The sequence below is a fragment of the Heterodontus francisci genome, chromosome 17 (assembly GCF_036365525.1).
Source record: "Heterodontus francisci isolate sHetFra1 chromosome 17, sHetFra1.hap1, whole genome shotgun sequence".
Taxonomy (NCBI): Eukaryota; Metazoa; Chordata; class Chondrichthyes; order Heterodontiformes; family Heterodontidae; genus Heterodontus; species Heterodontus francisci.
In genome coordinates this window covers 68,733,473-68,760,894 of record NC_090387.1, presented here as the reverse complement: position 1 = coordinate 68,760,894, position 27,422 = coordinate 68,733,473, and the positions used below count along the sequence as shown (strand labels likewise).

The window sequence follows — 27,422 nt, the reverse complement described above, 5'->3', positions numbered from 1 at the left end:
AAGACAGCAATCTAAACATCTTGTCATTGGTTTTAAGTTTGAACTTAGAGTTTGGTTTATGTGGGGTGAAAACATGCCAACCAGTAGTGTCCAGCAGCAGAGATTGTGATTTCTGTTTGTCTCTGGAAGCCTTTTGAAATTTAACTATTGAAGTGTGACTCTGTTCCTCTGGAGGCATCCACCCTGCCTTATTTGTATCATGTTTCTGGAGGAAATGCCTCGTGAAGTGATTAACCATTTATACTGTGTTCTGTGTACATGCTGGCTGTATGAAAATGTTAATGCTATAATATCAAGACCAAATTCTACTAGTGTTGCTGATAATTCATGAAACACAATTTCCTTTATTATTCAAAAGGCTATACTTGGCAATTCTCAAAGTAATTATTGCAGAAAGGAGAGAGCCAAATTATTGAGGTAAAATAGTGTGATCTCGGCACATATGTGATACTTCCAAAGTTCATTGAATTTATTTGTTGTTGGCTGCTGTTGAATCATGGTAGCGTAAAGTCATGATTAGTATTATGATTAGAATAGACTTTGTTTGGTAATACCTTAGGTTTTTTAGAGTATAATATGAATGTTTCAAGGATTTGTCAGGTGTTGAGGTATATTGCATGGCCTCCTTTTGGAGCAAGTAGTGTTCCTGTTATGTATTTCTAATGCTTTCCCCCACCTTTACTGAAAAGAATCATGGAGAATTTTAAAGAGGGTGAAGTGCTCCCTAAAGGACTAGTGGGCAATTGCACCTAGGTAGATCCCAGATTCATTCCTTGCTCTGTACTGAGTTAACATTTCTGGCAAGGCAATGTTGGAGTGTTATAATTGGCCTGATTGTCTGTGATATAGGAATGTTATAATTGATCAGGTTATCAAATGAAGATGGGTTCAAATTTGGCTATGGTACCCCTCTCCTCTGTCGAATAGCAGAGGTGAACAGTGGCCAGATGGCTGAATTATTGGCAGACTGAGGGACAGTGGAACAGTATAAAGAAAAGCAAAAAACTTTAAATGCAGGAAACACACAGCAGCTGTAAACATCTGTGGAGGGAGCAGACAAGTCAACACTTCAGGTGAACCTTTGGTTGTTAGAATGGGGATCCTCCATTGGAACACTGCCAGTCTACCTGCTTTTTCCCCTTAGGCCGCTGGATTTTGTTACACTTGTCGGCCCTTCTTTCCATTTCAGACGTGCCTTACCTGCCCCAACTCTTGCAAAACTGGCTATTTGCTGTTTCTCTCTATCCCATAAATGACTTTAATTTTGTTCATTATGCTTCTCCTTTCGTTTCATGTTATAACTTCAACCATTTAACCAACTCATTTGCCTTTTAAGCATTTTACAGGTGATTTTAGTTCTCTTGTTATTTCTCCTCCCTTTTGTTCTATTTTTAAATGCTACTCATCTGTAATTGTTTTCGTGGTTCTGATGAACCATTAACTTGTCTGTTCTCTCCACATATACTGACTGATCTGTTTCCAGCATTTTCCATTTCAGTTCCAATGGAACTGTACTCTGGCATGGGCCACATAGGAGGAATAAAAATAGAGAAAGAAATTGAGGAAGAAAATGTCAGGAAAACCTGGTTTTCTTCCTCCACAAATAAAACAATTTAGTCAGTAGGTCTGGCAGCATCTGTGGAGAGAGAAGCAGAGTTAATTCTCCGGTCAGTGACCCGAAACGTTAACTCTGCTTCTCTCTTCACAGATGCTGCCAGACCTGCTGAGTATTTCCAGCATTTCTTGTTTTTCTTTCAGATTTCCAGCATCCGCAGTATTTTGCTTTTAAAACAATTTAGTCATTTGGTAGTACAGAACTTGAGAATTGCTGAAAATAGAGACATGTTGTCGAAGCTTTTTGTCTTGCACTCATTAGAACAATATGCACGAATAACCAATGTAACGGAAAGCAACTACTTATACTGCATGAGAAGAGAGTGCTGATTGGTTGGCAAGTGAACTCTGGTAGAGGCGTTGCCATGGAGAATGCACCAGTTTACGGTGACTGGCAGTGAACTACCAAGCTTTGTTTGAAATTTAAACCAGCAGCTTAACTCTGGTCAAAGCATTGCCCTGAGGAATGAACCAGCAAATGGCTGTCACTTATTTTGTTCAGCTGAAACAGGTGCAATGCGTGTACATGTTCTTTCTGTCTGCAAAGAACAGGACCCTGTGTATTAATATATGTAGCTTCCAGTACGCTGAAATGTGCCACACTGTGAGCCCTACTGACAATCTTAAATTGGTTGTCAGCATAATTCTTAGTGGATTATTTAGCAAATGTCCAATCGCGGAATCGCATCTAATGTTGGACACTGTTTTGAGTTTTGCAAGCGTGGGCTGGTTGGGTATGGCCTGTACCTTGCCCGTTGCGAACAGCAGAAGGGACATGTTGTTTGATACGATCCACCAGTCTTTGGGACGTACAGCCAATATACCTAGCATCAGTCTGGTGCTTTATAAATGCTTCTATGCTAATAATTTTGGGGTGTAGTAAAACCGGTATTTTTGTGACCGGTTCACCATACAATTTTCCATTCCTTTATCACCTTCCTGAAGTCAATATAGAAATTAATGTCAATGGGAATAATGAGTGTAAAATATATGCACTTTTAAAATCGCTTCCTCCTGTTTTGGGTTGAGGTTAAAGATGATCAGTTTTTTTTGGCATGCACGTTTTGAACAACAGCGAATCAGAGAGATGCTTTACTCCCAATTGCCATTTTGAAACATTTCAAAATGGCAGATTGTGACTGAATTGTGTTCCTTGATTTGTTGTTTTAAAAAAAAGTAAGTATGAAATAGGAAAATTTAGCATGCACTTCACTTCATTTTTGGTTTACCTTTAACTGCAGAGGTGATGACAGATCATATTTAAATGAGAGACATATCTTTGTTTCAGTTTACATTTTTAACTTCATTTTCTTCGGTGCAGATGTAGACTAGTGGAAAATGCAGTACTTGTGGAGGATAAATAGAAAATTCTGGAGTGCATGACATTGTGCTTTGGAAATCTGAGAATTCGGCCTTTATAATGGTGTTTGGGACGGTTTTAAATTTAGGAAGCTTGCATAGGCAGGAAAATCTTAACTTTGCATTATACATCCAGAACAGCTTGCTGAGTAGTATGACTGTTGACAGATGAGTCACTTACATTTCCAGGAAGGTGGACATGAATCATCTGATACTATGATGTTGCTGTATGGATGATCTCCTTGTTTATCTGGGTACTAAAATGGACTGAGCAGTGGAGTCATTAGCAATGCAAATTGCTGGCTGTGTCTCAGCTGTTGAACTGCCTTTCAAAAATTGTTTTCAGTTGCGCTGGGTCAGAATGATTCAATGATTAATTTTTCTGATCTCTGTTGAAGTTTGCAAGTGCCTTTGAATTTCTTAAATAGATTACCGTTATCAAACCCTTATAAATAAAAGATTCTAAAGGGTAACTATGATGTCCTAGTAAGTAGTTATGCAAATGTTCTGATAGAATTGATGCTGCTTTTTTAATAGAGGCGCACTTCTGGCTCCCAGTGCCACCATGATTGAAATTGCTCTGTTTTTATAAACAGCACCTACTTTGTTTGGTGCAGCTACCTCTCCCAGTGGTTGTGACAGGTTTCTATATGTCAATAAAGGCAAAAAGAACTGCTCCAAACTCTCTCTCGGTGGCTGGGAGAGCTGCAGCTGCTTTAGTTGGGGAACATTGATAATCTGATCTTGCTGATCTGCCATCATCGAAGGTTTAATTTGATAATTTGGTGTACATCATCTCTACCTGGACTGTACCTCTTTGTTGTCGCTTGCAGTTGTCTACCAACTTCAGAGGTGCCATAGATGGCAAAATGCAGATGTGTTATCTTGACCATTTATACCGATCACTGGTTTAATAACATTCGATTACTTGCCTATTAAATAGCTAGTGTTTCTGCAGCTAAGCTAATAGAAAGTATAATTTTGGTACTTATTTTTGGTCTCCAAGGATTGGTTTAATTACATTTCTTTTTGATGATGAATGACACCAAAGGCTGGTCTGAGTCCTGTTGAAATATATTGACATTGAAGGATATGCTTGGGTTTTTGTTTTGAGAAAAATTCACAGCTTCTCACCAGGTAATAATATGGCCAGTATATCTTACTGAGCATGGTTTTAATTCTGTGGAAATACTGTAAAAGGTTTGGAGTAGTAGCTGTTGTGACATGACACTAGTGGTAGGTAATTTTTCATGCTATGTGTTTTGTTTTTGGCAAAAAAAAAGTTCATGGTGGAAGTGCGAAATTGCACTGCTGATTAAATAAGAAATCTGCTACTTTCGGTCCAGTTTGGTTAACTGTCGCTTCAAAAGATTCTGAATCACTTCTCAATCAGTTTTAGATTTGTAGAATTTTGTACAAAAGCTTGCTTTGCAATGAATGGTTCTGTAAAAATGATTATGAAATCAAAGTCATAACATCAAAATATATACGAATTCTGCCCTTTGAGCAAAGATATGTTATTATGTTTAGCTTTATGCCCATTGTTGACTGTGAAAAATTGTGTCCCCTTGTGTTGCAATTGTGTATTTTGCTCAATGTGGCTGATATTTTTCTTTGCGCTCCGTCAGGTAGGTTAAATGGAAAAGGTCCAGCTCAAGATCGATGGTGGGGTTGGGGAGAGAAGAGATGTGGGTGGCAGCAGTTATTGGGTAGAGCAATGTTCAGGGAAACTACCATTGCATGCTAATTTGTCCTGGGTCCCTGGCCTTTTCCATAGTTGTCTCTTAATATTTCAAGCTTGCATCTAACAGGGCTCTTAGACAAAAATAAAAGATCAAGAACCTGCTGTCAGGATAATTATAGAATGTCGTTGGAATGTTTCATTTATTTTTACAACTTTAATTGGATAGTTGGAACTGTCTGAGGTAAAATTCCTCTTTGAACCAAAGGGAGAATGTAACAACAACCTTCCCACCACCACCCCTCCTTTTCCTCACCCTCACCCCAGCATATTAGAGTCCCAGGTTTTCTTCTACTTTAGGATACTACAACGCCAAGTCTAATATGTAGCCCTTTATTTAAGATGAAGGCTTATGGAGCTTCATGAATTTGGGTATTTCTGCTTGTTTACTTTTACTGTTTTAAAAAGAACACAGCCACTTGTTCCTAGTGGTATTCCAGTGAATCTTCACTATATCCCTTACTTAACTCTAATATTTTGCCTATAGTGGAACATCCTGAGCTGCACACAGTACTTTTAACTGTGATCTAGTCAATGGTTTATACAAATTCTGTATCATACTTTTATATTCAATGTCTTTGTGTATAAGACCCAGAATCCCATTTGCTTGTTATCGTCTTTTCCACCTGCATCCTTAGATTTCTGTGGTCCTTCACTCCTGAAGATTTTTCCTAAGATACTGGTTGTTTAACTGTTCTTTCTCCAGATGTACTACTTCATATTTTTCTGCATTGAACTACATCTGCCACCTGTTTGCACTTTCCACGAACCTGTTTGTCCTGCGTTATTATTCGGTTTATGGTGCATCCTAATTTGGTACCCGCAGACTTGGGTACAAGGTGAACCATATCGCTATTCAATTCTGTTATCTAAAAACAAATACATGTTCAGCAAGATCCCAAACCACTACCAACATTCTGCAATCCATAAACCATGCGCTTATCCTTACTCCTTACTTTCCGTCCCTTAGTTATCCTTCTCTGTGTGGCTACATTTCCTTTAATACTTGTATGGGTTTTTGTAGCCAGCCTCCTGTGACATTTTTTAAGGTGTCTTCTGAAATCCATATACACATTCACTGCATTCTCTGACTCACTTTAGATTAGTCAAGCAAGACCTGCCTTTTACAAATCATGCTGACTGTCCCTGATTAACCGATGCCCCTACGTGTCCACAAGTTTCATTCTAGATAATGGACTTTCAAAGTTTACCCACAACAGAGAAAAGCATTAGTGATCAAAAGGAAAAAATTATGCTAATACCCAGATTTAAAAGCCACCACAGTGGTAGAGTTGAAAGGATTTTGTCCTTCTCATGAACAAATGAAATGATTGCTTCAAAAAAGGAATGGAGAAGCTTCAACTTTCTTGTACATAGGGCCAAAATGAAAGTTCGGTATTCTGGTGCATAGTGATCTGGACTAGGAACATCACCTGCTTAAATAGAAGATAATGCCTCTGAAGAGAATATTTTTAATGTAATTTTATCCAAGGTTGTTTTGAAATGCAGTCTGGCTCTCTCTCATGTACTTGATGATCCCCTACCCGAAAGTATTTAGCGTGATGTCAGGGTGTGGCACTTAAGCCGAGTACATTATACTCATTATAAAAGCCCTGGATTGATTATTTATTAATGGATTGCTGCATTGTGAAAATCTGCAGTTCTAATGGATAGATGGGGGCTGGTTACATAACTGCAGAGTCGGCAGCCTGTCAAGTTACTGGTCTCAGTATTACTTTGTATACTGCAATAAACGCTCCACTCTTCTAGGTAAGAGTTTAAGGGTAGTGGGGAGACCACAAAATGGCTGATCCACCTTGATATTCTGTACTGCTTCTCTAAAGCACTATTTCTCTCATCCAGTTGTTTGGCTAGGTTGGGCTTTGTTTTTGCACCTGAACTCATGACTTGACTGTCTCCCATACCTATGATGGCAAGGTCATTTTGGAAGTGCACAAGCAATTTTTAAAAAATGCTCATTTAGTCCGCAACATTACTGAAAAAGATAAATCGCCCATCGATATTCAGTTTCTAGGTTGATGAGAGTTGAAAGTACCTGTATAGCACTAATACTTAATTTACCCAGAGTATGATCTGAAGATATGATACGCCAAGTCTTGCATGAGTCAGTAACTGTACTGACTGGAAATGTGTGTATTTGCACAAATTAAATATCGGCTTTTTATTGCCCTTGTATTTTAATTAATTGTTATTGTGTACATGGCAAAGCAGTCCTAATTCTTTTCAAGTAAAATCATTGCTGAACATTTCAGTGCACTGGACAGTAGGTGCCTGGATTCAGTGTAATGTGCATTTATAGGCCTGAGGTGACCATTGTAACATTTCAGATAAAGCAATTGCTTTTTTGAATCTACTTGACTAGGAACTAACAAAGTAATGTGAGATGCCTGTGGCTTTCACCCTGAAATGTACCAATGATACTACAGTGTGACATCCCCACTGGGTTTGGCATGATTTTGTGGCTAAGAAAGTTATACAGTGCAAATCATTTATAGGCTCAAACAGATTTTTCAGTCCTCGGTGAGGGAATATGAGTGCGGAGCTGGTTTCTTGTTGCGTTCTATTGTAAATAAAGTAGAACCCAAGTATATTTGTGTGAACCAGAATTACGTTTGTAAATTAGTTTGTGAGAGTGGAAATGGTAACTTTCGAGGGGCATTAGTGTTGGGAAATGAGCCATTTTCCATTTCTGTCAGCATGTCAGCCAAGTCAAGTACAACACATGTAGATGCAGTACAGTTCCATGTACTCTGTCCCGATCTCAAAAAAAGTGCAAAATGCTGGTATTACACAACTGAGAAAACACAGGTTAACATTTTGAACATGGACTTCAGTAGCCTCAGACTTTAGCTATATCCAAAATATGTAACCTGTTTGAACTTCATAACTAGCTTCCAGGTTTTATTTATTTATTTTATTTATTTGTTTAGAGATACAACACTGAAACAGGCCCTTCGGCCCACCGAGTCTATGCCGACCAACAACCACCCGTTTATACTAATCCTACATTAATCCCATATTCCTTACCACATGCCCACCATTCTCCTACCACCTACCTACACTAGGGACAATTTACAATGGCCAATTTACCTATCAACCTGCAAGTCTTTGGCTGTGGGAGGAAACTGGAGCACCCGGCGGAAACCCACGCGGTCACAGGGAGAACTTGCAAACTCCGCACAGGCAGTACCCAGAACTGAACCCGGGTCGCTGGAGCTGCTAGGCTGCGGTGCTAACCACTGTGTGCCGCCCTATTCTATTCTATTTTTCTGTTCTTCATCTCCCCATTTTCTGCTATTTGCCTCTGACAATGACGGCTTGCATTTATATAGCGCATTTAGTGGAGAAAAACATCCTAAAGTGTTTGAGGTGTAAGAAGAGAAACAGATGCTGAACTAAAGGACCAATGTTAGGACAAGTGGCCAAAAGCTTGCTCAAAGTAGTGGATGGATTTGGTAGCAAGGGTGCATAGTTTGTGCTGGGGACCAAAATTTATAGATTGGGTCTTGGCAGTTTTTAGCTGGAAGAAATTATGGTTCATTCAGGACTAGATGCTGAATGAGCAGTCTGATGGCGCAGAGGCAATGGAGGGGTCAAGAGAGGTGTTGAAGACATAGAGTTGTGTGTCACCAGAGTACAAGTGGAAGCTGAGCCCATGTCCACAAGGGCCAGCATATAAATAAGCAAGAGGATACCGACTCCTCTCTCGCATAGCTGTTTGCTGCTTTTTGTTTCTTTAATGCTTTTTATTTCTTCAGTGGTTCTGTATTACTTAGACGATGCATAATTCCACTGATGTGCCCTAACTGTATTAACTTGTAATTAAAAAATTTGCATTTACCCCTCTTTTTTTCTGATTGCATTCAAATGCCTGCTTGTCTCTTATTTCTCTGTTCTAAAGAAGGGTATGTACCTGAAATGTGGCCGCCTCTTGCCATTGATGCTGGTTGACATTTGTTCCTCCAGCTTTTTTCTGTTTTCATATATTTTGGGTCTGCTTTCAGTGACTTTTTTATTTGGAACGAACATCAGTTCTCATGAAAGATCGGCACCTGAAATGTTAACCTATCTTTTTGTTTAAAGGTGCTGACAGACTGGCTGTGTATTTCGAGCCGATTCTGTTTTTATTTAAGCTTCCTTTTTATCTCCAAGAAAGCACCAGTATGTCACTTTTTGCAACAGCCATTCATTGTGATTTGTCTCAGTGAGATTGACACAGTGCAAAATAAGGCCAGTTTTGTTCTGTGGGTTGAGCTTGCAGTAACTGATTTTACATGAAATCCTTACAGCCAGCCAACAGATTTTCATTTCCATCAGTCTGGACTGGATTCAGATCTGGTTTGCTGAGGTAAAAGGACAGTATGCTAAACAACTGAGCCAGCCATTCTGTAGTAACTGTTGCATATGTGACCACATTATTCTGAGATAAGCAAGTAAAAAGTCTTAATGGCTGCCCTATTGCTAAATCACCTGAACGTGCTTCAGATTAACCAATCACACGATTGCTTAATTATTCTCAGCCTATCCCACAGTGTTTAAAAAAAAAATGGAGAATTTTTTATCTGGGGAGTTATATTCAGCCTAATGTTTCTTCCCCTTCCATTCCCCCAAAATATATTTCTAAATTCTTCTATTTTGTAGAGGAAATTGTTTTATGACTGTTCTTGCACAATTCTTGGAAAATAGTTATAAGTGTCAACTGCTATCGATTATGTATTCTAGTCATTGAGCAGTATATTTGCATTCACAGACAATCGTGCTTTTTTAAATCATCAATCTGGAAGCCACCCCTGGAAAATTCAATATTAACCAACTGTAGGACTACACACAGTCAGCATTAACGATCCAGTTCTAAAATATAATCATTGTTATGAAAGTGCATCTGTTTTTAAAACATTTTGTGAGGACTCGTATTTTAAAATTGTGGAAATGGATTCCTCTGGAGGACTGAAGAGATGACATAGATGCTGGACTTCGATTTTTTTTTCAAAGGTCACTGGAAGGATTTTGGGACTTGAGCTTTCTGTTTAAAAATAATCATTACTGAATGTCACATGTCTTAAGCTAAATAAACAACAGGAGCCTTGGTGACTAGGGGGAGTTGCTTACAGAGAAGTGACATGTCAAGATTTATGGTGGTCAAGAGTTGATTTTGTTTTGATTGGCTTTGGGTCAGTTGGGGGTCAGCCTGCTAAGAGAGAAGCAACCAGCTCATCGGTTTCTCCACCTCTCTGAGAAACCCTGAGAATCCAGTGTGCAATAGCTGAAACCTCTGATGCCACATTTCTCATGGAAATCCTGCCAGAGTAATCCTCGACGTTGCCTGAAGAGAACTGCTCCAAAAAGATCCCAGTGACAGCTGTCTACATGTATTTGGGATGCCAGAAAAAGGACAACGGATATCATTCCACATCTTATCCTTTTCCTACAAGAATTAACAAGTATTTGGTCAAAGTTTTTTTTTGTAAAAAGATCTCTGCACTGGTGTGTGTGTGTGTGCATGTGTTGGGCTAAGTTAGAAGGGAACTTTCATATTTCAATCTGTGTGTTAATGCTTTGCATCTTTACTGAATAAATCTTGTTTTATAATAAATTAATAATTCTGTTTATTAAAGAAACTTGCCTGGTGGATTTTATTATGAAATAAAAAGAGTATAGAATTGGCCCTATCGGTAACTGGGTCATTTAAATATATGTTGTGACTGTGGAGAACTGGAACTAGAGAAGGACAGTGCACTCCTCCTGCCTTGGTCATAACATCATTTGCATTGGATCCTAAAGAGTTACTTGCTGTTGAAGGCTGTCAACTGAGTTGCACCTTTTGTAGCGAGTTTCTGACCTAAAACAATTTCTCCTACAAGTTAACATTTTTGATGCAGAACATGTTTGGTACTACTGCACCGTCCCGTAGGACTTTGAGAAATGTTGTGGATTTGTGCTCAAAATTTCCTAAGCAATGAGTTTGAATCAAAGAATTTTACAGGACAGGGCATTGTTCAGTGGCCTGGGGGGGGGCGGGGGGAGAAGATTGGGGTGTAATGTGATAATTTCAAGCATCTCACCTTGTCTGGCTTTGAATTATTCATTCAGTTCCATCCTTGTTGCAACTATCCCAGCTTATGAAGGCACTCAATAGAAGCCATGTGCTTCCTCATGAGGGGAAAATTAGAAGCCCAGTAAATGCAGGCCACTCACATCATTTACTTCTAGTCATCTGTAGAGTGGTATGGTCAGGCTTGGGACCCAATCTTTCTATCCTCCCTGGTCTCGAAGGTATATGATGTAGGCAGGGGGAAGCAGAGGGAAAAAATATATCACTTGACCTTTGATAAAGAGCATTTGTCAGTTTGTCTAATCACTTACTGAGTCTTTAAACTTTGCTTCAAAAACATTCTGTAATTTATCTCTTGTATGCTGCCTGTCTCTTGCTCACTGTCTGTTTCTCAATCCTCCATTCTCTCCTATTCAGGAGTTTTCATAATTTGATGCAATTTAAAAAAAATTTTACTTACCATTCTTTCTGAGCCAGGGCTCAGCATTCACTATGTGCACTGCGAGTCAGAAAGCTGGGGCCTGTTCATTTCAGTGTTCGTATTCATAACTCTCAGAAATCGTAAAGTAGATGTGAGCCACTATAGGTCATTGTTAGTTGATAAGCCACTGTTGTCATTGTAACTCATTACAGCAGCCTTGTGGCTGCTGCCATTCTGAATGGAGGTCAAGTAATAAAACCTCAGAAGCATTACAGTCTTTGAATTCCGGAAGCTACATTATACTGGCCAGGAGCTCAAAAACAAAATCCACAAATGGAAGACTGTCAAGAACTAATTGGAAATTGGTAAGAGTTTACATGAAGACAATTATGTTTAGGTCTGAAATGTAAAAATGTGAGAAAGCACTTCAGTTTGAAGTTTAAGTCACTCTGCTACATTTATTATTGTTAATACATTGCGGTGGACGGGCTGGGCTCGGCTGCAGGCAATCTGATTTAGGTCAAAGATCCAGATTCAGAAATTTGTTCAAGTCATGAAACAGCAACTTTTATTGGTATTCAGCTGGCTGTACGATTAATTACTGAAACTCAGCTTTTTGCCATTGTATTCATGTAACCCTCATTAATGTTGTACTGCACTTACCATTTAAAATGGTTATAGACTGTTAGTATCCAGGTTTGTTTGATAAACAGACCTAAACTAGAGCAAAGTCAATTTTTTAAAAAGATAATCATCACAGGCTTGCATCCGGAATATAATAGAAACAGGACAACTCCATCTTTCTGCACAATCCCCATATCGCTTGATTCCCTTAGTATTCAAAAATCTCTGTCCTGAATATACTCTGAGCATCCACAATCCTCTGGGGTAGAGAATTGCAAATATGCGCAACTGAGTGAAGAAATTTCTGCTCATTGCATATCCTAAATGGCTAGCCCCTTATTCTGAGACTCTCCTCTACTTCTAGACTTCCCCAACCGGGGGAAACATTGTATCAGCATCTACCCGGTCAAGCCCCTGAAGAATGTTATATGTTTCAATGAGATCACCCCTCATTCTTCTAAACTGTAGGGATTATAGGCCAGTCTACTCAATCCCTCTTCATATGACAATTCCCTCATCCCAGGAATCAGTTCAGTGAACCTTTTGTTGCACTCCTAAGACAAGTATACCCTTCCTTAGGTAAAGAGACCAAAATTCTACACAGTCCTACAGCTGTTGGCTCACCAAGACCCTATGTAATTACAGTAAGGTTTCTTTACCATTTAATTCTTTAATGTACCATTTGCTTTCCTAATTGCTTGCTTTACCTGCTTGTTAATTTACTGAGATTTATATTCAAGGGCAACCAAATTCCTTTGAATACCAGTTTATCAGGAACTCTGTGGGGGAGGGGAGGGGTGGCAGGCCATGGGCGAGTGAGGAGATTTGATAATCAAATCTTGGCATCACCAAGGCCTCCTTCAGTTAGAATTCTCGGCATATTTAAAACAAAATTCATGTGACATCCATGTCTACACAATGCTTCTTTCAAAAATACTGCCAAAATGTCTGCATCTGTCTTGGGGTTTGAGGCAAACTTGTAATAATGCTCATCGTTCACTTTAAAAGTAGAGAAGCCTATTGATGAATCTCTACAGTATTGCACTTACTGTACTCTGGCCATTCTGATGCAGCTTATCAATAAGCGGGAGGTTGTTGTGCAAACATGAGCTTTGACTTTTCCATAGCTTACTTCTGTAGCCGTCCACAATGAGAGGCAATCTCCTCATAACTGCACTGAACATTAAAATGCAATAGTGATAGTGAGGCAGACAGTAACTGGAAATGGTGTGATCTGATGTCTGTCATGGGCTGCTGCTTCAGAGTAGGTTGCAAATAGGATGTCGGCCTTTTTCCTATTGCTTAAATAAACTGACTTTGATTGTATGATATGATTACATGGGATTTACAATGGTGAAAAGACGCTATCATTAGGTCACACAAAGAGTGGCTGCAACGACCTCGCCCCTAAGCCTTCAACAAATCACAAGGGACAGAAGAAATCTTGCTAATAGGGATTGAGGCAGATGATGCATCAGAGATGGTGGAAAAGCCAGAAGGATAGTATTACCCACCGTATGTGGAGAAAATGGAGGGGGGGTGGGGTGCGTGAAATTCCCACTAATAACTTAATGGTAGCCCAAAACTGCTGCCAGGTCAGATTTATTAGATGCTGACATGGATGTGCAGGCAGGGTCACTTTATACTGGAACATGAGCTTGTTTATCTACAGCATGAAAAAAGTTGCTGTGTCATTGGCATGGAAGATATGAATGGAGGTGATCTTAAGTGTAATATATTACAAGTATTTTCCTAATTTTAATGAGCTTCCTTAATTTCAAGGAGATGCAGTGATTTTTAACCATTAGATATTCTTATGCTCTGTCTCTTCTCTTTCCCCCCCCCCCCCCCGCCAAAAAAAAACTCCATTGAATTGAACCTGAATACTTTATTACAAATTAATTATTCAGCTTGCATGTGCTGACATACTTTAGTAGTGGAGGGGACTAGGAAGGAGCAAGATCTTTTTTTCTGAAGCAACATTTTTCTGAAATGGTGTCTTTCAAATAACGCATTGATTGTCTTTTTGCATCCTTTTTTACATGTTCCCATTTGCAGCCCTCTGGTGTAGTGTTGGTCCGTATGTAATCAAAGTGTGAAATTTCCTGAGTTAGTAACTATTTCCTGTTTTTCCTGTTATGACCAAGGCCGGAGTAATGCACTGTTAATTCAGTCCTCCTACTCCACATGTCACAGCATAGTAGTAAAGTTTCCCACCTACTGGAAAAATAGCCAAATTAATAATTTTATTTATCCCCAGAATAAAGCACGCCAACCCAGGTTTCTTTAAACAAAAACAAATTTAACTATTAATAAACCAAGTTTTAAATGATAATGAGATGAATCTATATATATTTATTTAGAGTTACAGCACTGAAACAGGCCCTTCGGCCCACCGAGTCTGTGCCAACCATCAACCACCCATTTATACTAATCCTACACTAATCCCATATTCCTACCACATCCCGACCTTCCCCTACCACTTACCTACACTAGGGGCAATTTATAATGGTCAATTTACCTATCAACCTGCAAGTCTTTGGCTGTGGGAAGAAACCGGAGCACCTGGCGAAAACCCATGCGGTCAAAGGGAGAACTTGCAAACTCCGCACAGGCAGTACCCAGGATTGAACTCTGGTCGCTGGAGCTGTGAGGCTGCGGTGCTAACCACTGCGCCACTGTGCCGCCCTAAGTATGAAAAGTTTTTATAACTTCTTAATCTTCCTAACCTGCACGCGCGCACACATTCAATTACCAACGGTTAACCGGGGAAAACAGAAATATGGTCTTTACAGCAGTTTCCCAGGAATAGTAAAATAACTGGATTGTAACTTCTGGTGGTATTTTCCAATTGGGTGAGGTGTCCCAGAGTCGAATGCCACTCTATGTCTCTCCAGGAGAAATTAATGAACAGTCTATGATGGGTAGGCATTCAAGGTAGTTCGTCTGCAGCAGGTACCTCAGATCTTTCAGCAACAGCTTGTAGCACCAGATCTATTTAAATTTTAAAGTAGCAGTCTAACAGTAGAAACTTCCTCGAGAGTTCAGGACTTACTCTAAGCAAAGGAGCCTTCTCCACAGAGCACAGCAATTAGAGAACTCGTTCTTCAGACAGTAATTCTTGAATGGAGGCAACCTGCCTCACTCAAATCAGACTTTCTTTCTTCAAAACAATGTTACTCCACAGAGTATAGCAATTCCTTTTTTCCCTGGGTCTCTTCCTCTTTGATACAGGAATTATTTTCCAAGAGAGTGAGTTTTCTGGGCTGTATTCCTGGCCAGTTTCCAGCAGTAACTCTTTCAGCTTCTCACAGCCCCCTGGTTTGTTTCTTTCACTTCCAAAATGGGACTGCAAGCCTTTCTCAATAGGAGTCATAAGACTGCTGTAAAACCATCAAGTTGCTTGGATATAAATTGCCCTGCAGCCCAGACTCTTCAAACACTAAGCCTCTGTAGTTATTGTCCACAGAGTTTTTTCAGTCTTAAAGGCACACAGACCTCCTAGTTTTAAAAACCTGAACAAAATCGCTTATGACACCTCCACCCATGGCGAAATGAAACGCCATTCTTGAATGCATTTCATTATAATGTAAAACAGAAGTTTTAAAAAAAGTTGAAACATATTTTCGCATTCAAGCCCTCATTCACTCCACTAATAGTTAACACAGTTTTTCTTTGTACCATTGTTACTCAAGTAACTGAACAAGATTAAACTCGTGACAAAGCATCGGCGATAACATTGTTTTTTCCCTGAAATGTGTATACTTTTTAAGTGATAAGGCTGTAACAAACTCCATCTGAATATCCTAGCATTTTGGTTTTTAAATATTTCCATGAACATTAATGGATTATGGTCAGTTTTTAATTAGTTTTTCTTTGTAGTCTTGCCGGACATATACTTTGAAATGTTTGAGAGCCAGCAAAAGTCCTAATGTTTCTTTTTCTACGGTGGAATACTTCTTTTGGTGGCGATTCAGTTTTTTTGAGGTGTACCCTACTGTTTTTTCTATGCCCAATTCGCCATCCTGCAATAAGACTGCACCAACCCCCAGGTCGCTAGCATCAGTTGTTACCTTGAAGGGTTTAGCAAAATTTGGAGCAGCCAACACTGGTTCATTAGTCAAAATTGCTTTTAGCTTTTCAAAAGCTGCTTGGCATTCACCTGACCATAATACTTTGGTTTTCTTTTTCTGAAGCAAATGGAGCAACTATGGCACTAAAATTCGGTACACACTTTCTGTAGAAACCGCACATCCCCAAAACCTCATGATTTTACATTTAGTCTCAGGGATAGGGAACTCCACTAAGTCTTGTACTTTTGACATTCTTGGCTATATTTGTCCCGCCCTACTATATGTCCGAGGTAAGTCACTCTTGCTTTTCCAAATTCGCTTTTTGCCAGATTTACCACTAAATTAGCAGCTTGTAACTTCTTAAACAGAGTTTCTAGCTGTTTAAAGTGTTCAAGTGTTACTGTATATTAGTACATCATCAAGATACACTACACAGTTGGGAACACTGGCTACCACTTGATTCATCAGTCTTTGAAAAGTTGCTGGGGCAGTTTTTAGTCCGAATGACATCACTTGGCACTGATAAAGACCGTCTGGGGTGACAAAAGCTGATAATTCTTTAGCTCGAGGTGTCGAAGGAACTTGCCAGAATCCCTTTAACAAATCGACCTTTGTAAGAAACATAGCACTGCCCACTCTGTCAATACAGTCTTCCAAACGAGGAATTGGATAGGAGTCTGCCTTCATTACCGCATTGACTTTTCTGTAGTCTATACAAAGTCGAGTTGACCGTCAGGTTTAGGCAAAAAGACTGTTGGTGAATTTCAGCTGCTTTGGCGAGGTTCAATTAAGTTGTTTTTCAGCATATATTGAATTTCTGCTTTTACTTGGGCCTGTTTGTCTGGACTTAAGCGGTAAGGATGTTGTTTTAAAGGAACGGATTCCCTTATATCCACATCACATGTGTCTAAGGTTGTACATCCTGGTTTATCCCTACAGGCTCTTTTAAATGTTGAGAAGCCTTGTTAGATCTTGCATCTAAGTACAAAAGCATGTTGTCCAATTTTCCTAGCCATTCTGTATTCGCTAACCTGATAGGTTCAATCTGAGAATTATCTAGGCCTCCTTCTGCCTTATCCTCACTATCCTTTTCCTTCTCAACAGTCCCCATCACCTGACATACCTGTACTAGCTTATTGTCCTCCCTGCGATAATATTGCTTGAACATATTGATATGGCGCAAACAATTCTTCTGGCGATTGGGGTGTCAATCAAGTAATTTATCTTACCCTCTCTTTTGACCACTTTATATGGACCACTGAACTGTGGTTTTAATGGTTCACCTTGTAACGGTAACAACACCAATACTTCATCCCCTGGTTGAAAATTTAGGGTCTTTGCATTCTTGTCTGACTATTTTTTCATATTGGCTTGGGATGTCTTGAGGTGTTCCTGAGCCCCATTGCTAGCTGTCCTGAGCCTTTTCCGGAACATAGATACATAGACTGGTATTGAAGATTCATTCCTTTGTTCTAAGAATCTGTCTTTGATGAGTTTTAGAAGACATTTTACTTCATGTCCGTAAACCAATTCAAAATGACTAAAACCTGTAGACTCATTCGGTGAATCTCTTGTGGCAAATAAAAGAAAGTCTAGCCCTTTATCCCAATCATACGGATATTCGTGACACTGCACTCTAATCATTGTTTTGAGAGTTTGATGGTACCTCTGTAACACTTCCTGTGTCTGTGGGTGATATGCTGAAGATTTTAACTGTTTGATACCCAAATTGCCCATGACTTCTTGAGATATTTTTGACATGAAATTAGAATCTTGATCCAATTGAACTTCAAGTGGTAATCCAGATCTCGTAAAGAATGGGGTTAACTTTCCTACTACTACTTTAGCAGTAATTGTCCTCAAAGAAGTAGCCTCTGGAAATAGAGTAGCCATATCCATGGTAGTAAGTATTGATGTCCTGCTCTTGTTTTTGGCAAGGGTCTTACACAGTCTACTAATACCCTACTAATTAATCTTGACTGGATTCAAACCAGACTTTAGAGATGAAGAAGCAGAATATTAGCTGATATCATCCAGTCTCTTATCCCAACCCCCTCAAATGTTAGGTTTCCCAGTTTTAATGTGGATTCTACAGATGCCATTTTTCCTGTAGCCTGAGGCTGTGTAAAATATCTAAATGGAAAATGTTCAAAATAAAATTGAAGTCCATCTCATTTTGACTTCAGAAAACCAACACTTCCATATTTGGGACATTTAAAATGGCTAGCAGTACTGACCTATCCTTGTCAATGGTCAGGAACAGCCAAATGTTACCCTGGAAATAAAAAGTCTGACTTCAGATTCGCACAAGCCAAGAAGACATTAATTGTAAGCCTATTGCCAGTGATAATTGATTCCTGTGACTTTTTGCAGAAATTCTGCTCTGATCTTCAAGTTTGCCTGTTGGTTCTGGTTTAAAAGAATTGTCTGTCTTTAGCAACATGCAATGACAACCATATAGACTGGCTGGCTGGGTTTAAACAATGAGTCTGTAATTTAAACCAAGGGTTCAGATGACACCATGAGTTCTGAGAGCAGCAAGTGCAGTTCATACCCAGCCGAACCCTGAAATTAAATTACTGTCTTACGGTTCCTAAAACCAATCCTGTTGTGTGTTTCCACAAGATATGCTGAACCTATCATTTTGGCTGTGCTTTTGGTTTAGTGGTTGAGAAACTGCTGACGCTGCAGAATAATTGCATAGTGAGATTCACAGTATAATTCAATAAATCAAATTATTTTTACCATTGTGTTGTAAATTGATCAGGAATGATAAGTTGCGCGTACAAGTTACAAGACTTCATCTTTTATGTTGCATCTGTTGGTCCAGTTTTTGGGTATAAAATAGGTTTTGTCCAGTATGATTTGTATCATTTTCCCCCAATTAACTATTTTAATTTAAGAGCATGGCATTCACCTTGAAGTAATTCAGTGGTTAAAATAAATGCAATGTAAATTTAAAAACTTGGCTCTGAAGAAATGGACTTGCAGTATCGACCGTGTGCAGTCGTTAGTTGGAGAAAATGCTTTGCTTTGATCTGAATTGAATGAGTGCTGCTGTATCTAGAAGTTTCTCTGGCTCTCTGGAATTTGATAGCACCATTGCCTGATTGTATACCATAAAGTGGTCTGATTCTGATCATTGAGACTAGATCTCACTTTAGGTCTTGTCACTGCAGCTTTACATCCAGATATTATGTCCAGTCTGACCTGCGAGGCGTTACTATTTACCTTGCCATAATATAAATATATAAGAATAGTCCAATAATGGGAAGCTGCAAAAATCACAGTCATACTGTCCAAACCAAATTATTTTGGGATAAGTATCATCTGTGGCTTGGAAAAAACTCTGATTTAAAGATTTTAATAGCCAGATTGCATGTTATAAGTAGCACAAATAGTATCAATGTTGACTGTGTAATATGAAATCCTTTAGTTACAGTAATGGAGATCCACAGATCACCTAATAAAGAAAAATCCTCCCAGTTTAGTTTATATTCCAGTTTAATTTATAATTTACCTAAAATTTATCTTATGCCTACTGTGTTTAACCGCAGGCATTTGGTGTAATAATGCGGAGTCATTCGATGTTCTATGATATCGAAGGTTAATATTTGCAATATCTGTAGTATTACAAAGAAGGTCATTGTGAATCGAACACAAGAATGCACAAGATCATTTTAATGTGGTGTGCACTGCTGATTTTCAGCAAGAGAGCACAAACAAGTTCCCGTACAGCAACATATCAGTGTATTCCGTATTATGCTCAGCGTCTATTAATTCTGCTGCACTTCTCATCTGTGCTTGGCCAGCAGTTAGAAAAGAGACTTTGTGATACTGGTGCCTGCTTAAATGGCGGAAGCTGGTTAGTCTTGCCGCTGGATCAGTGAAGTGAGAGAACGCTACATCTCTACTCCGTGCTTCATGACATATGCTAATAAAGGCTGCTAGCTTAAGAAAATAGCTTCACATCTGTGATTAAATTGTGCAGCTTCCATTGTTGCTTCATTCTGCAGCCGCTTTTACCTCATTAACAAAACATGACAGCTAAAAGGATTATTAGCCTGATTTCAAGGCAGGATGTCGGAAGTCATCAGAAATTCCCATTATCATAAATTGCAGTGAGCCAAGGGAGGGAAAACGGTTGAATCATCTTTCCGGCTGTTTCCCTCCTCCCCACCCCCCCCACCCCCACTTCTTCCCCCCCCCCCCCCCCCCCTTCAAATTGATATGGTACAGTCCTTTAACAATAAAAAAAAAATCCCTGTGTAACCCTAAAACGGTAGCTCACATCAGAGCAGACTGCTGAGGTGGTTTCGGAATTCACATCTTGCAGTACTGTGGAATGGGTGAACTGCAGTGCACGCATTCGTGAAATAGACTCAGCTGATTTTCAGCCCCCTAGACACTGAGCTGCTTGTTAATTATGTTCCCAGACTGTTGACTGTATCAACAGTTCTAGGAATCTCTGTGCTCATTTGGTTATACAAGGGGAGCTACAGCAACGAGATATACATTAGGCAGCATCAGAAACTGATCTGGAGCGTGAAGCACCCCAGAAAGGCCGTGAAGTGCTTTAACTATATTAAGTAGAACATTGCCGTATATCTGACCAAGCAAACTCTATCAAGTGTGTCCGTTGAATCCGTGTTCGCTCTTTTGTTACATGTATTTAAAAAGAGGCTTATTCTCCAGGTAAGGAAACTGATTGTTAAATTTAGTAATGCTGTGGCCATGTAGGAACCAATGTGTGACAAATTTAGGGTGGGGTCATGCTGCGCCTTCGATCCGAAAGCTTCGTATTGCGTCGTTCTGCTCATCAGTTGCCATTTTCAATTGTTCTGTTTCAAGGAGTTTACTGTACAGTGAGTATAATAGACTGCAATGTCTTTTAAGTAATTTGAATGATTGAATTTTTTTTAAATTGTTTGGTTGCGGGACATATTCATTTGGTTGCATTATAGTATGTCCTTTAAAAGCAATTCTTTGTCCAGCCTTTCTTATGACTGGAAATGGCAGCTGTACAGATGCTGGACCAGTAGCATTAATCCTGCTGCTTCATTCACTTCAGCTGATTTTCCTTAACCCTGTCCACTTCCCTCACCCCTTTTCTTAATCTTCCCCTGATTGTTGCATATCAGTAAACTGTATTGGTGATTCAGATTGCTCATACTCTCTTTACTCCCTTTACCTTGGTCCTTTGTTTCCTCTTTTTACTACTGAACTATTTTCCTCTTGGTCTAGTACATTAGGAAACACGCCAGGAGGTTGATGCCTGGTATTAAATGTGCTTATGCAATTCCACTGTTGCCATTTTCTTACGTTCATCGGTGACATTCTTAGTTTTAAAATGATTTTGTGTGAAGGTAAAGCCTTTGTGAAATGCATCATTTTACTTTGGTTATTGAACTCCAGTATTACAAAAGGGTTGCATTGGTTTTAAATCTTTTAATAAAAAAAAAATGCAAAATGTTTGTGCATTTGAACATAATGAAGAAAAATAATCACTTAAAAGTGATTAATCTTCGTGTCATTTAATCACCTGCAAGAAATAATGAAATGGAATCAGATGCCGCTCTCAGGTTGGCTGGTTATAAATGTGAGCTGCTGCATATTACCATTAGCGCACAGGGTTGTAAAATGGTCATTAAAGCTTGTAATTAACAACTTTTATTTGCTCGGTATGATTGTGCGTTGTGACTATTTTCAGTGGCTTGGCTGCACTCCTTTTTTTATTTAAAAATGCATCCATTCAAAGATATTCTAATTATCCATTGTTTCAAAGGACTTGACTCTGAAGGCATGGGTGTGTCAAGTAACTGCGTCATATACAGCCTGTTTGCAGTTTGATCCCATTTCTACATTTTTGCTTCTAGTGTATTAGGAAGATTAAGAAAAAAACTGCCTCCATGTATGAAGAAAGACTGGAATGGATAAGTGTCTGAAGAAATTGCAGTTAGAATCACTATTAACCCAACTCTAATTTTTAGTTTCCTCATTGCAATATTTAGAAACTTACAGTACAAATTGAGATGTGGAATAGCGCACCAAAGTTATTTTAAAATTGTGCTTAATGTTTTGAAGTGCAGGAAATAGTGATTTTTTTTATATCAACATTTCCTGCACTAGATTTAAAAACTTAACGTTGCAGCAAGATCTGTATAATTGCAATGCCAAACCATGAGTCATTGTCCATCAGACTTCTGAGATGGGGTGGGGTTATTTGAATGATTGCTGCACCATTGAGCACATGCTGCACAGACTAGGGGGCCAAATGAAGACAGCTGTATAGTTTTGGATTGAGAAATGACAATGAAGATGATGAAGCTCATTAGCAATTTTTTCCCCATTTGCCATTGCCATTGATCTCTTTGCAGGTTCAGGAGCAATGGAGATGCCTGCAGAGAGGCTGACTGGTGGGAAGCTGCCATTTTTTTTTTGTACATGTCAGAATAGTTTTGCCCCAAATATGAAGCATTAGGTAGGAATATATTTCCTAAAATAGACTAAATTCTCAGCTCCACAGTGTAAATGAGTGTTAAGCATCACTGGCTAAATGCATAGGCGAAGGTAATTCTACGTTCCTATTGAGAATGCCTGGTAGTCGGTAGTCAGCTACACTATCAACTAATGGTTTTTAGCAGGATATAATTTTAGATTTTGCATAGTTGATGCCAACTGTGTGTGACACAAATTGCTGAAGGCATCTGTAGATAACTGCTTTCAGCAGGTTGATAATATGCTATGGATTTTTTTTTAGCACGCTCTCTGGGTTTACTAATTATGCAGTCTGTGCAGTGATGTGCTGTTAGTTCATGCCGTGGTGAAGCCTGGTGTGACAGCATTTCAAGCAATGGCATGACACTGATGTGACTTTCTTACCCTCTAGGGTTTTCTGAAGAATGAACGTGATAATGCACTGCTGTCAGCTATTGAAGAGTCCAGGAAGAGGGTAAGTGAAACCTTCAAATAACATTTTAATACTTTTTTTTAATGCCATCAGATTGCAAAATGCTACTTTATTGAGATTGACCAATCGCAGTCAAAATGAAATAACTATGGTGTTAATATATGCCATATATGTTCCCAATGTTTCTCAGTTTCTGATAAAATGGCGAAATCTTTTGGCTTGCATTGGAACGACTGAGAACTTGGATACCTTTTTAAAGTAATGTTAAAAGAAACTTGGTTTTGATTTACGTTTGAATCAAGATGCTTGATCCTTTTTGCAGATCAAGTTATATTCTTGGTGTTGTGCAATGTTCAGCCATTTTGAGGATCTAAAATTCTGCGGTGTGCCATATTAGCGGAACAGTAATGGATTCGCCCTATACCGCCAGAGTTGAATGTTTGTGTGCCTGTGGTTGATGGCATACAAGCTCACTGCTGAGTATATGGGAGCAGCTTTGTCAGTTCTCTGCCAAGTCTCTAGGTGGCTCACCACCTTGTACTGAAGAGCTGGCAGTTGGGTTCGCTTGCTGCATTGTAAATTGGTGTCAGTTCAACGCAACTGTACTGTTGGAGTCCATGGGACCAATTTGCTTGTCCTCTCCATCTAAAGAATGTATTCTATTTCCTTTCCAAAAAATGAAACCATTGAGCATAAAAACTTTTGGAAACATTCAAAAATACTTGGAATGCAGTGTTTGGAAAAGACAAAAGAATGGGCATGGGGGTGTTTGAAAGAGAACCTTTGTAAATTTTTTAAAATTTAAAATTCAGTCTCCATTTGCAGAATTCTGAAATTGTATATTAAGGATACAGTGCAGTTTAGTGAGTTAATTTTTTTTTTACTTATTTCTAAGCATGTATCATTTCAACTAAATTTACTCCCATTTGAAAGGAGCTGAAATAGGAAACATTTATTGGTAATAGGTGGTGCATAAATTACGGATTTGAATTTTTTTCTGCAATATTTTCACTTTCCAAACAAAAAGACTACAGGAAGTTTGTTCGAAAATATCTTTAAATAATGGCCTCATTTATTACCTGGAGCCAGCTGTGTTAAAACAAAATGTTTCCAATTTTCTCCTTTTCCTCTATTGTAGCTGGCTGGCTCCTACTGATTTATACTTTGACCAATGCTTGTCACACCAAAGGACTCTTCCCCCAAGTTGCCGTTCTTTGTGCGTATGTGCGCATGTCCACAGAGGAGCCATTGATCAGTTGAGTGGCATCATTGCCAAGGCCAATGTTGTCCTTAACCTGATGCATCCACAACGTGCACTTTCCAGCAGGGATCACAGGAGAGCTCTTAGAAGCGGGGATCATGACTTGTGGTCTTTCTTGTTCCTAGTTTCTGAACATTTGAGGTCAATTCTAGAACTCCTGCTGCCACAGCCAGGTTCAGCTAAGTCAGATCAGAACAGAAATCAAACTTGGGACGCTTGTAATTGATATATAGTTCAATGCTTCACCAAGCAGTACATTTACCCACTGAGCTAGCAAGATGCCAAAAATTTATATTTCAAAAAGTTTGTTGCCTTTTCAATTCAAAGCTCATCAATTTTGTCAGACATATATTTTGTATAACACATCAGCTCAATACTTCCTACCAACCTTTTTGGGCTGGATTTTGCTGCCGGTTTTAGGACCCCAATGTCAGCACTAAATGGGTGACCTGAGCCTGCAGTTGCCAGTAATGAGACCAGCGGAGCAATCTTCCTGGAGGCGGTGTTCTAATTGACTGCCTCTTGACCTTGCTGTCCTGTTAAGGATGGCAGGTGGGCTCCTGATGCTGCCAGCCCAATTTGAGGGCTGGTAGCTGTGCAACCTCAGCAGCCCCACTGGGAGTGGTGGCTGCTCCTGAGGCAGATTAAGGACAGCTGAGGCGCCACAACATGAAGGCCCCCTTGCTGGTCTGCACAGCATTCAACAAAAAAAAAACAGGACTTAGACCAGTAAATCAAGTAGGGTGGAGGGGAAACCCCTTCACAGGCTTGGTATTGGCCTCTATTGTGGCCTTTTATAAATGCAGCCCCTCTTTGCGGCAGAGAGCTTCCAGCTCTGATGGTGCCCCCAGCCTGTTTCAGGGAGGCTGCCAACACTGAGCTGGCGCCCTCCGTAGATGGCAGAGGCCTACAGCCCCACTGGCAAAATGCTGGCAAGGCTGCAAAATTGGCCCTATTTGGGGCCTCAACTATGCAAATTGGCTGCCCATTCTGTGGAGAAGACAGCTGATCCATTTTCTAGGGCACCCCGGGATAGCTGCCCAGCAGTGAGAATGTGTTGAGGAGCTGTCCTGAAATGGCTCCCCCCATTTTCTCAGCCGCCAAGCCCATCATCAAGCAAATTCAACCCTTTGTCTTTGAACTACTATGTGTAAGTGTGTGATATATGTATTTTATGCTATTACATAATGTTAACCTGAGAAGCTCCTAGTTCTTCCATTCAATTCTAAATTGTAACAAACTGTTAAATAAATCTGCGCAACTAGAATTAGAGATGATGCTCATTTAAGCAGTGGCACACATTATTTGAAGTAATGCTGGCAGAGTTGATAGTTTTCACAATATAAGTCATTTTGTTTTGCATATTGACATTGCATTAATATGAGAACTCCAGTTATCCTCCCTAAAAATTCAACATTTTTTGTAACAATTACCTTCCCCCCCCCCCTCAACCCCACACACACACACACACACACACACACACACACACACACACACACACACACACACACACACACCCCTACAAAAAGTATAAAATCTATTATCACCCTTTTAGCTATATTTTTGAAGACATTTTTAAAGAAAGTAATAAAATAAGATAGTGTATTTCATAAAAGCCCAACAAGGGGTTTTGCTTAAGTAATGTATCAAAATCTACTACATTTAAAACAGTTGTGTGTTCTTAGCACATAAGATATTTAAAAGTAGCTACAAAAAGTGTTTGAGCAGTAACTTTCAGGATTGTTTCAAAAATTAGATCAAAGTGAAATAACTAATCCCTCCCTTTCTGTTTATACTTCTCCTTCCTAAGTACTCACATTGACAGTCACAGGCTATATCTGACAAATGACTACACCACTTAGCCACCCATGGAATCATATATCAGCACGAATCACCATCTTCTGGCAAAGAGGGGATAATATATTTTTGTTAGATATTATCTCAACCCATTTTGACAGTAAAGGGTGATTGGAAAATGGGATTTTATGTATTTCAATTAGCATACAATATTTTGACATTTAAGTGGCACATGAACATATGTGAATAGATCTGCAATAAAATGTCAAATTAATCTAGCAAAGCTAATGTGGGTTGCTTCGTGGGAGCTGTACCTTTCACATGTTGAAAATCTATACCATTGATCTATGATCCAAGCTTCGTTACCATTTCAGGTTATGTACTTTTGCTGACAACTTTGGTGTATTAATTTCGGTTGTAAGACATTTGAAAACATCTGCCAAAAAGCCATTGAGAGGCCACTCAGTAGCTTGTGCTGCATTATTCCTTCATGAAGTCAAAAGAAATCACTTAAGTTGATACATGATGGCATTGCTCAATTGAGGACTGGTTTTAGCATGTAATAGCTTCCAGACCTGATCTGAAGAAACCCATTGTGAATTACATTATCCAGTAGATACATAATGTTCCACAGTTCTATATATTTAAAAGATAACTGGGGGTTGGGGAGGAGGACGAGCAGAGAAGAATACATTTTCACCTTGGTCGAGAAAGGTGTAAAAGACAATTCAGTTGATCAAATAAGATTTCAGCAATAAAAACAGAAAATGTTGCAAGTACTTGGGTCCGACAGCATCTGTGGAGAGAGGAACAGAGTTAACGTTTCAGGTTGATGACATTCATCAGGACTCGGGTTTCTAAATAGTTGAAAGGAAAGACTTATATCTGACAGATGGAAGCTGCATGACAATCCAAGAGAAAGCAATACAATTGGTCAGAAATTTCAAGATGACGTAGGTGTCCTGTGATTGCCTGAAAGCCTTCACTGGCAATGTGCTTGTAAACTGTTTCTGCCACCATCTATGAAATGAATGGAACAAGCTGTTCATCTAACGCTCGCCTCCAATTCTCATAACCATAATTTCTCATCCATGTATTTCCTAAAGAGCTAGAGCTCTTTGCAAGTGCTGGTTGGGCCTTCTGTTCTTCAAATTTGATTCCATCAGAAATGTTTGTATCAATTATTGGGATAGTGTGAATGCCCCAAAGCTAGCCTCAACTCAGCAACAGATGGTCTGTGGTACAACTGCAGCAGTCCCTGCAGAATGCCTTGCCCTGGTAATGGCAAAATCTAATCCTGTCCAAAAATGGCAGTACTAGATATTGCCTATCCAAGTCTTTTCAGGGCTTACCTTTCTCTGAAAATGATTTGAAATGAACAGTCTCCCATTTTATAGTTTAACAGACATTCTAATTTTGGCCACTGTTTAATTGGATAGTGCCCTTCTCCCTAATGTGAACTGAGAGTACAGAGAAGTGGTGGTGAAAGGCTATGTTAGTGCTGATTCGGTGTTTCACTAAATAAGCTACTGCCATTCTTTGCAATTTC

At 39.4% G+C, this 27,422-nt stretch overlaps 1 protein-coding gene across 2 annotated transcripts in view; it reads left to right on the top strand.

Annotated features, from left to right (window-relative positions):
• nup93 (nucleoporin 93) overlaps nucleotides 1-27,422 on the top strand; it is a 138,014-nt gene that overhangs the window by 71,254 nt on the left and 39,338 nt on the right. For both annotated transcript variants that reach the window (XM_068049604.1, XM_068049605.1), the window contains exon 4: nucleotides 22,795-22,857. In XM_068049604.1, the coding sequence (XP_067905705.1) occupies nucleotides 22,795-22,857 (63 nt within the window). The remainder of the gene's footprint in view (nucleotides 1-22,794; nucleotides 22,858-27,422) is intronic.